This window comes from Cygnus atratus, chromosome 2, assembly GCF_013377495.2.
Source record: "Cygnus atratus isolate AKBS03 ecotype Queensland, Australia chromosome 2, CAtr_DNAZoo_HiC_assembly, whole genome shotgun sequence".
In the NCBI taxonomy this organism is placed as follows: Eukaryota; Metazoa; Chordata; class Aves; order Anseriformes; family Anatidae; genus Cygnus; species Cygnus atratus.
Genome location: NC_066363.1, coordinates 45964507 through 45978088, shown reverse-complemented (window position 1 = coordinate 45978088; position 13582 = coordinate 45964507). Strand labels below are relative to the sequence as shown.

Here is a 13582-nt window from a genome sequence, read left to right as displayed (position 1 = left end):
AGTTTCATGTCATACTCTTCAGATTTTACACATAGAAGCATATCTAAAACTTCTATTTTCTTGTCAAATGGTGAACTTCGTATTGGTGTGGTTAGTTTTATCTTAGCTCACAGGTTTTGTTTAAAATCTTGTAGGAGAAGAAGCTTGAGAGACATTGTCGTTCTGCCACAACTTGCAATGCATTGTATGTCACTCTTTTGGGCAAAACCATTGCTTGGTAGGTATAGATGATTCTGCAGTTATGCTCATCACTAGCTTAGAAGGTTGAAAGTAGATTTGCTAGCATTTTGGAATATATTAATTTAATATAGAGTGAATCCTGTTAAGAAAAAACAGGAGAACAGTGTATGAAGTTTACCCCTTCACTGACTGGGGAATGCAATTGGAGGAAAGATCAGAGAGTAAATAATCTCTGCCATTTTGATAAGAAGTGAATTCAGAGAGCTCTGACTGTATCATTCTGACTTCAACTCTTCTGTTTTTCTTCTATTTTTTTGTTGTTTTGGTTTCTAAATATATCAGTTACTTAAATGCTTTTTAGTGGCATTTGGAGAATGTTGGTATTGTTTCATTAAATGGTTTAATTCAGGTCTGCTGTATTTACTGATGTACCAGAGTTTGCCTCATAAATTTTAAGGCTGAAAGGGAGTTCAGCAATTGTTTAGTTTAACATCCTGCATATGGTATTTTGCTGTGTAATTTCTGCTGTGGAGAAAATTAATCTTCCCTCTTGTGCAACAGAATACTTTTAAGTGCGTTGGCTTAGTATTAACCTAGACTTCATCTTGTTGAGAAAGCTCCGTTTCTAATTTAGAGACTCACAGAAGATGATAATTTACTCTGGCTGATTTTCTTTCTTTTTTGTTTCCCTTTTGTGTTCTAGAATGCTTAATTGCTCCGGAAAACATGCTTTGTAAATGCATTAGGTGAAACAGCAACGTGAGGTTTTACCTTTATCCAACCTGATGTTCTTACTCTGTGCTCCTGCTGGAGGAAAGAACACTGCAACATACTTGTTCTTGAAAATAAAAATGGTGCAGTTATTTAGAAAAATCAGAGAATATGATGGCAGGTGGCTTAAGAAATTCACCTCTTTTGGTCTTAATCTTGCCTGGTGCTGTGTACCTTATAAACCCAGTAGGAAATTCAGAGCATTTTTGATGTAGAACTCTTTGGTAGTTTCAGTTCATCATGCTCAATGAAATGTAATATGCTAAACCACGTCCTTTTTGTCCGTCTGCTCAGTGTTGGAAGTACAGGAAATATTGATGAAACCCTTCAACAGTGTTTCCAATGCCAAGACACAGTGTCCCTGTACAGGCTTGTTCTGAGATCAATTCAAGAATCATTGCGGAGTGATAAGGAGAAAGGCCTTTTGAGAGAGGTAAGCAGAGAATGATTTCTACAGGAAATATATATTCTTTCCTGTAAAGAGTTTTTCTTAAATTAAAAGCAAATACCGATTCATATTAGTTCATATGTATGATTCAGAGGTTATGTCATTATTAATTACAGACAGGAAATTGTATTAATCTAATTTTATGTATTGCATAAGTACAGAACATCTGACTTCTCTGTGTTAAATTTAAACTAAATCATTATCTCACAGAACAAAACAGAACTTCTCCACTATGATGTGATATAGAATCAGCACTTCCTTTGGTCCCCTGATCCAGTGATTAACTACATTAAGCATAGTAAATCTAATCAAAGCATGGTATCTTGTGAATATAGGGCACAGCTTATTAGATTTTTGATTCCTCTTCCTGCTTCTGCAGAATTTCCCTGTTTAGTGGAATATTTTTTGAATTAGAACATGATACTCAACAACTGCAAGAAGTTCTTTGGTGCTGTCAGCATGGGGCCTTCAGCATATTTTACTTGGATTGAAATCTTTTATGATAATGGAGTTACCTTTTCTCCAAAGTGTTTTAGAGGAAGATCTACGGAACCATTTATTTGTCCCAGATGTCAGTTATTTGTCCCATTTGGTGCTTTATCTGTTAGAATATTAAACTAGTAGCACTGAGGATTTTTCTTTGAGGATAGAAAAGGGAAAGGGTTTATATAAATGTTTTTTTTCCTTGTCGTATGAAGTTATAGATGGTAATGCACGATGTTTTTCTTTGGATTTCAGTAATCTGAGATCTGCAGCAAATATTGCTGACTAACTGTGTAAGCTATTTTTTCTGCTTTACCATAGATACTGTGTGTCATTGGTGTAAGCCACAATGGTGTAAGTGAATCAGAGCTGATGGAACTTTATCCTGAACTGTCTTCTGCCGTGTTAGCCTTGCTTGTTCACAGCCTGCACAAAATGTGTTTGCTGACATATGGCTGTGGTTTGCTAAAGTTCCAGCATCTCCAGGTAATTTTTTAAATTCTAAACACGTGCAAGTGCAACTCCACCAATGCAAAAGCTTTGTACAGATTCTGCTCTTGACCATATTATGGTAAATGCTGGAGGCTTTTCAATCTGTTTTTGTTCACCCAACTTTACACCTGATTACATTCAGAGTTCATTTTCCCTTTCTGTCAGAGTCCCTACTGTTCTTAAGATAAGTTCTGTTATTAAGTAGGTAGCCTTTCATCTGTGTTTGCTCATCTGTTTTCCTTAACTACTGGGCTGATGTTAGAATCACCTTGAAAACTACTACAGCTGTGTTACTGTTATTGGTCAGTATAGTTCAGCAGTTAAAAACCTGGCATTTCGAGCCTTCAGAAACTTCCGACCTATCAGATGTTAACTCAGGGTGTCCCAGAAAACACTAGTTCCATAAAAACAAGCTGAATTGAGGGAGGGAGTGTTACCTGAATAACCAGAGCTTTGATATAACAAAAGACAATGTTTGTACCGCTTTTGGCATTGAAAGATTTTTATTATAACATGAGACTTGTTTAATTAAAAAGAGAAATAATCTTGCATAGCTTCCTGTGTGTTATCTGACTTAATAAGGGTGACTTACTAAACAAATGGAATGCATTCTCTTTCTCTCTATGATATTCTCTTTCAGGCTTGGGAGATGGTGCGATTAGAGTACATGGAAGAAGGTGAAAATGTTATTTCTGCCTATAGACAAAAACTAGTGGACTATTTCACCATGCAGCTAAGGTGGGTCATAATTCCTCAAGATGTGCTAAACTGCAGGCTTTGTGCCTCATGGATATTTTTGTTTTCTTTATATACCTCCTACTTGGTTTAGTAAATTATCACAGCAGTAGGACCCTACAATACCCTAATTGTCATTTGACCAGTTTATTGTTGATCTGTTGCTTTTTAATCTTGGAACAGATTGAGGACTCTATATTGAGGGGAATAGGCATGCAAAGAAGTTACTGTGTGATAAGCTAGGGCATGAACTTATAATAGATCATTTATTTTGTGATAACTGACCCCATGTAGATTTTTAACTCCTAGTAAATGCTGAGGTTTGAGGTTGCTTGGAACTTGAAGAGACAAGAGACTATCTTGTATTTAGCAAGCAATAAGCTGAAAGGCTTACAAGTTCATGTCCATCTTGAAAACAGATTTGCATTTACAGTCCTCAGTTAGTGTGTCCCAGCTGTGGGCTACTGTTTACTGCATCTCAGAGCATGCGCTGTTGGGTAACAGAAAGCCAACAGGGCCACAGCGTGCTGTGGAAAGGAGGTACAAAAGGACAGTGCTTCAGGGCTACAACTCTGCTAGCTGGCACAGATTAGCCCATGTGGGAGGGAGGAGCAGCTTCCAGTGGGGTATCGGGGATTTCCAGGGCCCTCTAAGATGAAAATAAATGAAGATGTGAGAAAACAGAGTGGATAGGTTTCATAGTAATTTGTCTGTTTAGATATTCAGGTATGGAAACTGTACACTTGCCTAGTTCTCACGTCAAATCGATGAGTAGTATTTGGACTCTCAGAGTTCTTATTTTTATGGCTTTTCTTTCAATAGTCGAGACAGAGTGACTTGGAGAAGTGCAGATGAACTTCCCTGGCTCTTCCAACAGCAGGGTGACAAGCAAAAGCTACACAACTGTCTTTTGAATCTCTTTGTGTCCCAGAACCTTTACAAAAGGTACAAAGGTGGCTACTGTTTCGGCGGGTATAAACATTTCAAAGGGTTTTGTTGTTGTTGTTTTCATTTGTTTGTTTTTGTCAAGCACGTGAATAATTATTTCTTTGAAAATATAAATCAGAAAATGATAGATCAAGGTCGAAGGAACTTGAATAGTAGAGCCTGAAATGTTAATGCACTGGTGACCCTGTTGTTATACAAATCATATATTTTTTTTCTTTTCTCTTACAACTCGGGGTTTGGTAAAGGCATAAATACAGCTGTTGAACTGCAGTGGTCTCCATGGATTGTCTCTGTAGACACTCCGTAGCATAAAGACAAAATTCATGCGTATGGCCCTATTCTTCTAACATAGCATCAGTTTGAATAGAGAGGTGTCAGAGATAAGATGAGCTTCTTATTTCCTTGTTAAAACAGGGGACATTTTGCAGAATTGCTGAGTTACTGGCAGCTGGTTGGGAAAGATAAGAGCTCTATGGCAGCTGAGTATTTTGACTCTCTGAAAGAATATGAAAAAAGCTGTGAGGGAGAGGAAAGTATGATCTGCCTGGCTGATCTTTATGAGACTCTGGGACGGTTTCTTAAGGACCTAGGTCTTCTCAGTCAGGTGAGTACATTTAGAGACTTGTAACAGCAAGGAGGCAAATTAAGCAGAGCTCAGTGTGTGCTTTCTGTTTCAACTGTTAAATTATTGTGGTATATGAGATGATACCTGCTGCCATCATATTCTGAACTTTGTTGTTACAGGCTGTAGCTCCTTTGCAGCGGTCTCTAGAGATTCGAGAGACTGCACTGGATCCAGACCACCCAAGGGTGGCACAGTCACTTCACCAGCTAGCAGGAGTTTATGTTCAGTGGAAGAAGTTTGGGAACGCTGAACAGTTGTATAAGCAGGCACTGGAAATCTCAGAAAATGCTTATGGAGCTGAACATCCTCGGGTAGCCCGTGAACTTGATGCACTTGCCACCTTGTACCAAAAGCAGAACAAGTAAGATTGACTACAGTGGTGTTTTTCTTTCACATAGAAGTAACTTAACCGATTTTCTTCCTGAAGCCATACTGTTTCTGTAGTTCCTTTTTAGAGTTTCATTATGTCCAATGCAAAACTGAGTATCCCCTCTGTATTCTTGTAGCAGGCCACCCAGCAGGGTCCAACTTATGTGCTTAGTATTTCAACAAACTAAAAAGATAGAAGTGAAAGAGGAGCAGGTTCTGATGAAACTGAACAGGTAAAGGTCTATGGGGCCCAATGACGTGCATTCCAGGGTCCTGAGGGCACCGGCTGATGGGGTTGCCAAACCTCTCTCCATCGTATTTGAAAAGTCCAGGCAGTCAGGTGAAGTCCCTGGTGACTGGAAAAAGGGAAACATCACTGCCATTTTTAAAAAGGGTAGAAAGGGGGACCCAGGGAACTACAGACCAGTGAGCCTCACCTCTGTGCCTGGGAAGATCATGGAACAGATCCTCCTGGAGTCAATGTTAAGGCACATGCAGGACGAGGAGGTGATTTGGGACAGCCAGCATGGCTTCACCAAGGGCAAATTGTGCCTGACCAATCTGGTGGCCTTCTACGATGGAGTGACTGCATCAGTTGACAAGGGAAGACTGGGGTGACCTCATTGCAGCTTTTCAGTGCTTAAATGGGGCTTATAAAAAAGATAGAAAGCAACGTTTTGCTCAGCCAGGTAATGACGGGACAAGTAGTAATGGTTTTAAAGTAAAAGAGGGGAGATTTAGGTTAGGTATTAGGAGGAAATTCTTCACTCAGAGGGTGGCGAGGCACTGGGACAGGTTGCCAAGAGATGCTGTGGATGCCCCATCCCTGGAGGTGTTCAAGGTCAGGCTGGATGGGCCCTGGGCAACCTGATCTAGTGGGTGGCATCCCTGCCTATCGCTGGGGGTTGGAACTGGGTGATCTTTAAGATCTCTTCCAACCCAAACTGTTCCGTGATCCTATGATTGCCTGGCCCCAAGCATTTTGGATATTCTTTATCTTGAACAAAAAGTGTGATTTTTTTTTTTCTTTTTTTTCCCCCCCACCTGGCAAGATTCTTAAATTCTCTTCAGATTTGTATGCTTAAGTAACTTAGAAGCTTTCCAGAATACTCAGCTACACTTGGCATTCTTCTAACACAGTAAATAACCGTTTTCAGATATGAACAAGCTGAGCAGTTGAGGAAAAAGTCCTTCAAAATACGCCAGAAAGCAGCAAGGCGGAAAGGCAGTCTGGTAAGGAAATGTTTGATGTTTTTGTAAATGTTGTGGCTCTGTTAGAAAAGATGATGAAGTGTGTGTGCAGAGCTGACAAATCTGATACTGAAATGCTTTTGATAATTGAGGGCGTAGCAAGTGAAGTGGCTTAGCAGTGGCTTTGGTAACTGCCCTTTAAACTCTGCTGGAGTGAATCAGGGCAACTGATAGAGAGTCGAGAGGTAGAAAACAAGTGAGTGAGTCTATAAATTTTGGGGGTGCAGAATTAACGATAAAATTAGCTGTCAAAATGGCAATGGAAAAAGGTGTTCCGTGGAGATAACTGAGGCCTTTCTCCTACAAATACTGTTGAATACAATCCTTATTGCAGTGGATAATCCCAGTAACAGTATTATGTGCCATACTGAGATTTTTTTCCTTTTTTTTTCCTTCTTTTTATTATTTATTTCTTTAATAGTAATGGTGATTGGCTGACTTACTTTGTGTTTTGATGTAGTGTGGCTTTGCTCTCCTGCGTCAAAGAGCCCTGCAATTGGAAGAGCTCACATTAGGCAAGGATACACCAGATAATGCTCGAACCCTTAATGAACTTGGAGTCCTCTATTACCTGCAGAATAATCTTGAGTAAGTTGTATTCATTGTGACATATCCACTGATAGGATGTCCACTCAGGGATCATATGTGGAAGCAAAGTGTGGAGAACTAGCATTAAATGTAGAGACACGATCAAATGCATTTTGTGGTGGTGTCCCTGACTCATTCTACTGTTTTTGTTTACTGTGAAATTCACTCATATTTTCTAGAGTTGATGCTATTAGTGTGTATGAACAACTCAGTGCATTTCCTGCATTCAGAATTGTTGTTTCACTATTAAATTTAGCCTTAGTTGCAAATATTCTCTTTCAATGTATGCCCTACTCTACTCAGCTTCACTATCTTGTCACCCACCTTTGTACTGTTCATCCTTGAACATCAGGATTGCTGGTGTTTCACACCACTTAACTTGCCAGTATTACAAGAAATCATGAGTTAAGTAATTATTCACTGCAGATGTAATTCTCAGGCTCTTACCCTGCAGGCCTTTTCAGGGCAAAAGATGACAGAGCAGCATGAAGGTGCTCTAAAAGCAGGTACAGTTAAGCAGGGGGTGTTGAAGAAGGGGAATAAAAGGTGCAGAGCAGTTCTGAACATATGGTTAGAGATTCTCCTCACCAGCTTCTTCAGTCCACAAAGTAGTCTATAAGGGGGTGTTGTGAGTGAATTCTAAGTCACCTTATGTCCTCCTCTCCTGAACTGAATCTTTCTAGGAAAAGAAGAAAGTGCACAGCAAAAAAACACAGAGTAACTTCCGGAAGTGTTTATATGTTCTTCCTATATCTGACGTTTAAGTTACCAGTAGTTGTTGGAAAACTACAAGAAGTATATTGTAATTTGGGATCTGCACATCCTTTAAATGCTGTCTTTTTACAGTGAAGGCCTTGGTTTTTAACAGCTGCTGGAAATGCGTGTTTGTTTTTGTCAGTTTACCCTCATGAAGTCACACGAAGTGACTGATGATAGAGGAGCACTCTCTAATCTCATAGAGGATCATTTTATATTCCACACTGTTCATGTGTAGTTCCTGTCCAACACAACCTACTTTTAGAGTAAACATATTTCCACTGTTTCATGGGTAAGTGAAAGTACAGTCCTTGTTCTAGTGTAGCTTTAAGTCATTTTAATGGCTATTGTGTGTCTGTTCTGAATCAGCAAGTCCAAGACTGATCAAATTTTTTGGTCATTTGGTACAGTTAGAATGAAATGCCAGAAGGGTGTGTCACTAGCAGTTGCTATGTACCACACTTCATCCTCTAGTCCTTACGTAGGGAGAACACCTTTTGACACTTGCGTAAGAGCTTCAGAATTGAATGTACAGTCTTTTCCTCTCTAATGTGAAATGGATTTTTTTGATTTACTGAACTAACCCGCTGGGAATAGAGTCACACAAAATTGTGTGTTTGTTAGGATGACAAACTACCTAGTTATAATGGATGCTGCCAGTATTTTGTGGGAATCAGCCATTGTTTGGGGAACTACTGCAAATCCATAATGGAATAGTAGCATACTGTACTAGTGAGATGAAAGGTGTGCTTTTGATAGGGAAACACTTGAATGGTGACATTAGAGAGAGTCTTTTCCTTCCAGACAGTTTCTATTATGAGAATCTATCTCATCACATATGATACATGTGATCATCTGATCATCACATCAAGCATCTTCCAGTCTTTTCCCCCTTTGGTATGAAAGCTACCTGCTGAACCCTGTAATATGTATTATATTCTTTTCAGTTACTTGAAAAATGTGTGATGGGTTTGAACTTTTACCTAACATTCCACTATTGCTTTATCAGTGAAAGTACTGGACTGCTATGAGGAGTTGCACAGAAGATATAACTTGAATTAAAGTAATGAGCAGCTATGGAGTTAGTGTAATGTTTACTGAAATCTGCTAGACTGGTTTTTCAGTCGTGTACAGGGGTGTTCTAGTACTACACTGGAATATATTAATTATCTCTGTCTGCCATTCTTATGGTTAGCCTGCATGGCAGCGCTGTGTCTGGGATTTATAGTTCCTCACTCCTTAAATGCATTGCTGATCTGGCATTTGCTTATCCAGAAGAGAAAGTCTGTTGCCAGATGTCAGTATTTCTGCAATTTCCGAGGCTAAATTTATTCTGTTTCACACAGTCACTTCAGCTTGTACAGATGTTATCAGCTTTAAAATATTGTTTAATAAATGTGCTTTGTAGGACAGCAGAGCTTTTTCTGAAGCGCTCCTTGGAAATGAGAGAAAGAGTCCTGGGACCTGACCACCCAGACTGCGCACAGTCTTTGAACAATCTGGCAGCCTTGTACAATGAGAAGAAGCACTATGACAAGGCAGAGGAACTCTACGAAAAAGCTTTAGACATCAGGAGGAGAGCGCTGGCTCCAGATCATCCCTCCTTGGCTTATACGGTGAAACACCTGGCAGTGCTGTACAAAAAGATGGTAAGCACAACCCTGTTACCTTTACACATCGCCTAAAATGGTTAATGCCTTGCCGTATTACAGTCTTCAGTCCAAAGGGAGTGGGCCATGGGAATTGTGTCAGCTATCAATGTACACACATGCATAAAAGATACAGTCAAGTGGCCTTAGTCTGTTTCCAAAAAGCCCGGTAGTGTTTTCAAGACACGCTTTGCTTAAAGGTAAGCCATTTTGAGTAATGCCCTCAGTGTCCTGCATGCTTGGTATTCACCGTGAAGGAGAACTTCTGATCTGGTTAAAAGCTAGTGCAGTTGTTGCAGTTGGAGAAGCTCTTGCCAGCTACATTTGAGTTCTCTACTGTCTGGTACATGATGTCCATATACAAGAGTTTAATGAGATGTGAGTTGATGGGAAAATCATGTTTTGGGGTGTAGGAATAGTGTTTTTGTTTGTTTTTTAACATGATGACCTTGGCCTTTTCAATAAAATTGAGAATAACTTAAAAGCTCATGATGGAGATAATGCTTTAAGGCTCATGAGGGAGACTGTACTTTCCAAATAAGCTGCATGGCTAAGCCACTTCCAGCTTACATTGATTCAGTGAAAGATGAGAGTTACTTCCCTGCTAAATACACTGTGGGCAGTAACAGTAGTCTAAACTTCTCCATGCTTCATCATTTTTTATGAATGTTTTATGAATATGTGTATGAGATGGTTTTGGATTCCGTGTTCTCTGCTCACTTCAGCTTACAATTCTTGATGCTGCTAGAAACTGCAAAAGCACTCAATATGCGGATCTAATAGCTCTTTTCTAGTTTGAATGAGCATAAGTTAAAATTCACGGTGAACTAGTGACACAGGAAGAGTAAAGGAAGAAAAGGGACAAGAATCAGATATAGAAAATGACAATTATTTATAGATAAGTATTTTTTCCAGATGAATTACTGATCATCTTTAGACTGTGGCATGGTCTAAAAAAAATGAGAAAATTGGATTTGAATTTTGCAATTACAATGAAACATTATACAATGAAAGTTTGCAGTATTAAATGTGTCACTGCTGTTACATATTAGAATTCCCATTCTAATAATAAAAACCTCAGCACACTTCTCAAGTATAACTGGTTAATGTGTGTGCCGATCCAAATTGGAAGGAAAACATATTTGCTGGAAAAAATAATCTACATAAAAACTAGTTGGAATATGATAGGAGAATTTTAGAGAAATCAGGCTAGAAACCAAGGTCTCAGTGTGATGAATGGGAACTGTCAGGTACTTGAAACTGGATTAAACACTGCAGCTGTTCCAAAGAACATGGTGCAGACACCACTGCTCAAAGTTAAGGCAGTTACATTACCATTCCCATATCATCAGTAAATTTCAGCACTTTAGGTCTAAGAATAAGCTCTCTGCCCTCATTTATGGCAGGATGAAGGTGCAAATGGTGAAAATTACTTGGATAAAAGTACAACTGAAAATTTAACAGTCTTCTGAATGAGACACTTGTGGAAAGAAAATGAAATAAAAAAAGGAAGAAAGAGGCATAGCTATGAAACACATTAACTGGGAGTTGAATATGCTCAGTATTTTGGAAGATACTTTGGAAAGTCCCAATAAATATTCACAGTAAATAATCTGTGCAGAATATAACTATGAATTGACCAAAGTTAAATTCTTATTTGGAAACAGTTACAATTTCTCTAAGCTTTTCATTTAAAAAGATTTTACCATCATCATTTTGATACAAAAGGACAACCAAATTGTTTTTTCTGTGTTCTTTGTAGGGAAAACTCGACAAAGCTGTTCCTCTGTATGAACTAGCTGTTGAAATTCGACAGAAATCATTTGGCCCCAAGCACCCTAGTGTAGCGACTGCTTTGGTGAATCTGGCTGTTCTTTATTGTCAGATGGTAAGTTCTTCATGTCTTACATGTTTATTATTCCCATCTTAGACTTTTTTATGACTTGTACCTAAATGATACCAAAGTAACTTAATCACATTTTAAAGAGAACTCCTTATAGCACCTACAAATGCTTAGGATCCATTATAAAAAACTGAAGGAATCTGCCTATCTGATTTTAAGCAGTAATTAAAGCTGCTTCAGATAAAATTAAGGAAGTATAAGGAGTTGCATTTGGCAACTAAGAATTGTATGGTATGTAGACTGAGATTTTTCAAAACTGCCTAGGAAAACCAGACCCTAAATGTGAACAGACTAATGGGAATGGGATTTGCAAGTAAAAGCCAGTAGCTTTGACAGTCTCAACTATACTTCTCATATGCCAACAGCATCGAGAACACAAAGCAGCTTTTTGGTTGAATATACATGCATTTGTATCTAGGATGTGTTGATACTGTGTAGGGCAAACAAACAAACAAAATGTACTTTTGTAACAAACAACTTCTTACTACCCAAAGAAAAAGCAGACTGAAGCTTTACCCCTTTATGAACGCGCGCTAAAGATTTATGAAGACAGCTTTGGCCACATGCATCCTCGTGTAGGGGAAACTCTGAAAAACTTGGCTGTGCTAAGGTAAGATGATATGCTCTCGCCCTATAAAATCAAATTACTATAAAAGTCAGTGGATAAAATGAAATATATGGACCTGTGTATTTATTAGGAAAGTAGAGAGCCTTAATTACACTTGTTGACTGCATGGTGTACATTTCGGTTTAAACAAAGGGTGAGACTTGTTTTATGTGTTTATTTCAACTTTGTTTTTCTATTCTCCCAAGCTATGAAGGGGGAGATTTTGAGAAGGCAGCTGAACTTTACAAGAGAGCTATGGAAATAAAAGAAGCAGAGACTTTGTTGATAGGTGGAAAAGCAACTTCTCGACACTCATCAAGTGGAGATACGTTCAGTATAAAAAGTGCATTATCACCAAACACCTTCCTGGAACCTGGACAAAGGTGATATAAACCTACTCAAAGAAAAGGCAGCTTCTGTTGCTACTTTTTTAAACAAAATTATTAGGAAAACCTATTTTTCCTGTGATAAAGTACTATTTTGGGACTTAAGACTGTCTTCATGAATGACAGGGAAACAATTTAAGCTTGAAATCCTTCCACGTTAACTTTGCAGACTGTATGGTATGACGTCAGTTTCTTCCATTGTATACAAATATGCATATAAGGTACTTGCTCAACTTATAGTTAATACAAAGAACATAGATTTGATACCTCTTATCCTAAGAACCAGGACTGCAACAAGATAAATTAAACCAATGGTATGTACTTGATAGGATAGTTCTTACTTCTATGTTGTAATAACCTGGCTTAGTGCATTTGTGTTTTTTATTTCATCAACCTTTTTCAGAAGCTTTTAGAGTTGTTTTTAAAGTTCTAATAACTTTGAAAAAGTCAAAATACTGTTTTACCCCAAGTTTTACCTGCAGTGTAATTTCGGCTTTAAGTAAATTTACATTCAAAAGACTTTTGCAAAAATAATTGGTTTCCCTTGGAAGCAAATATATCTAAATATATCATTATATACAGGTAAAGCTGCTGTCAAATCCATCTGTGTTCAGTGAAAATGCTTCCTCTGAGGAAACAGCATGAAAAGGAGTATGATCTGATGCCTTGTTGTTAACCCCTTTGTAATACTTTCACTACTCAATCTCACTGAATCCCTTCAAATACAAGAATGCTTGTATTAGCAGGAAAAACCTAGTGACAGGTTGCCATCAAATAAAAAGATGCTAATCAAATGTACCTGCTGTATTTTTTTTTTTAATAGCCTAATCATCTAGAAGCAATTTGAAGTCTGTTCTTATTTGGTATGAATCAACTTAAATATTCCGAGATGTGATAATACACTTCTCTAAAGCCAGTATTATGAATTTGCAGATGTCTGAGCTAGCCTGACAGCTCTGTTCTGATTTTTAACATGTATAATAAAATCTTGCTCTGTTTTCCTTATCAGTTCTAGTTTAAATAAACTGATTTCTAGACCTTCCCCGCTTTCAGACTTTCCCCACTTACTGATTTCCAATTCTGTATTATTACCATTCTTCCCTTCAAGTGACTTTTCTCCATTTTTTTTCATCAGTCATAGATCTACTTTTGGAAGAAAAATGAGTCTGTAAAAGTAGCAGATCCTGATCATCCACGGTCAGTTTAGCAAAAAACAGTGAGGAAACAATCTGCTTTCCCAATCAGCCCAAAGAAAATTTTAATAGTAAGTACAACAGGACTGCAATTAATAATGGAGGGTCTTCTAGGCTGCGTGTTGGCCGTAAGCGGATGTGGCTGTGGTCATGGCACTCTAAGACAGTTGTTCATGTATTTGTAGTTGACTTCACAAA

The 13582-nt window shown here is 38.3% G+C and overlaps 1 protein-coding gene across 2 annotated transcripts in view; it reads left to right on the top strand.

Annotated features, from left to right (window-relative positions):
- The window catches only part of NPHP3 (nephrocystin 3), a 27921-nt gene extending 14433 nt beyond the window's left edge, over positions 1-13488 (top strand). For both annotated transcript variants that reach the window (XM_050709251.1, XM_035549826.2), the window contains 13 exons: positions 135-217; positions 1246-1384; positions 2204-2368; positions 3015-3112; positions 3932-4054; positions 4472-4661; positions 4802-5043; positions 6209-6284; positions 6763-6890; positions 9055-9295; positions 11058-11183; positions 11693-11808; positions 12012-13488. In XM_050709251.1, the coding sequence (XP_050565208.1) occupies positions 135-217; positions 1246-1384; positions 2204-2368; positions 3015-3112; positions 3932-4054; positions 4472-4661; positions 4802-5043; positions 6209-6284; positions 6763-6890; positions 9055-9295; positions 11058-11183; positions 11693-11808; positions 12012-12192 (1908 nt within the window). In that variant the 3' untranslated portion in view covers positions 12193-13488. The remainder of the gene's footprint in view (positions 1-134; positions 218-1245; positions 1385-2203; positions 2369-3014; positions 3113-3931; positions 4055-4471; positions 4662-4801; positions 5044-6208; positions 6285-6762; positions 6891-9054; positions 9296-11057; positions 11184-11692; positions 11809-12011) is intronic.
- Positions 13489-13582: the final 94 nt, after the last annotated feature.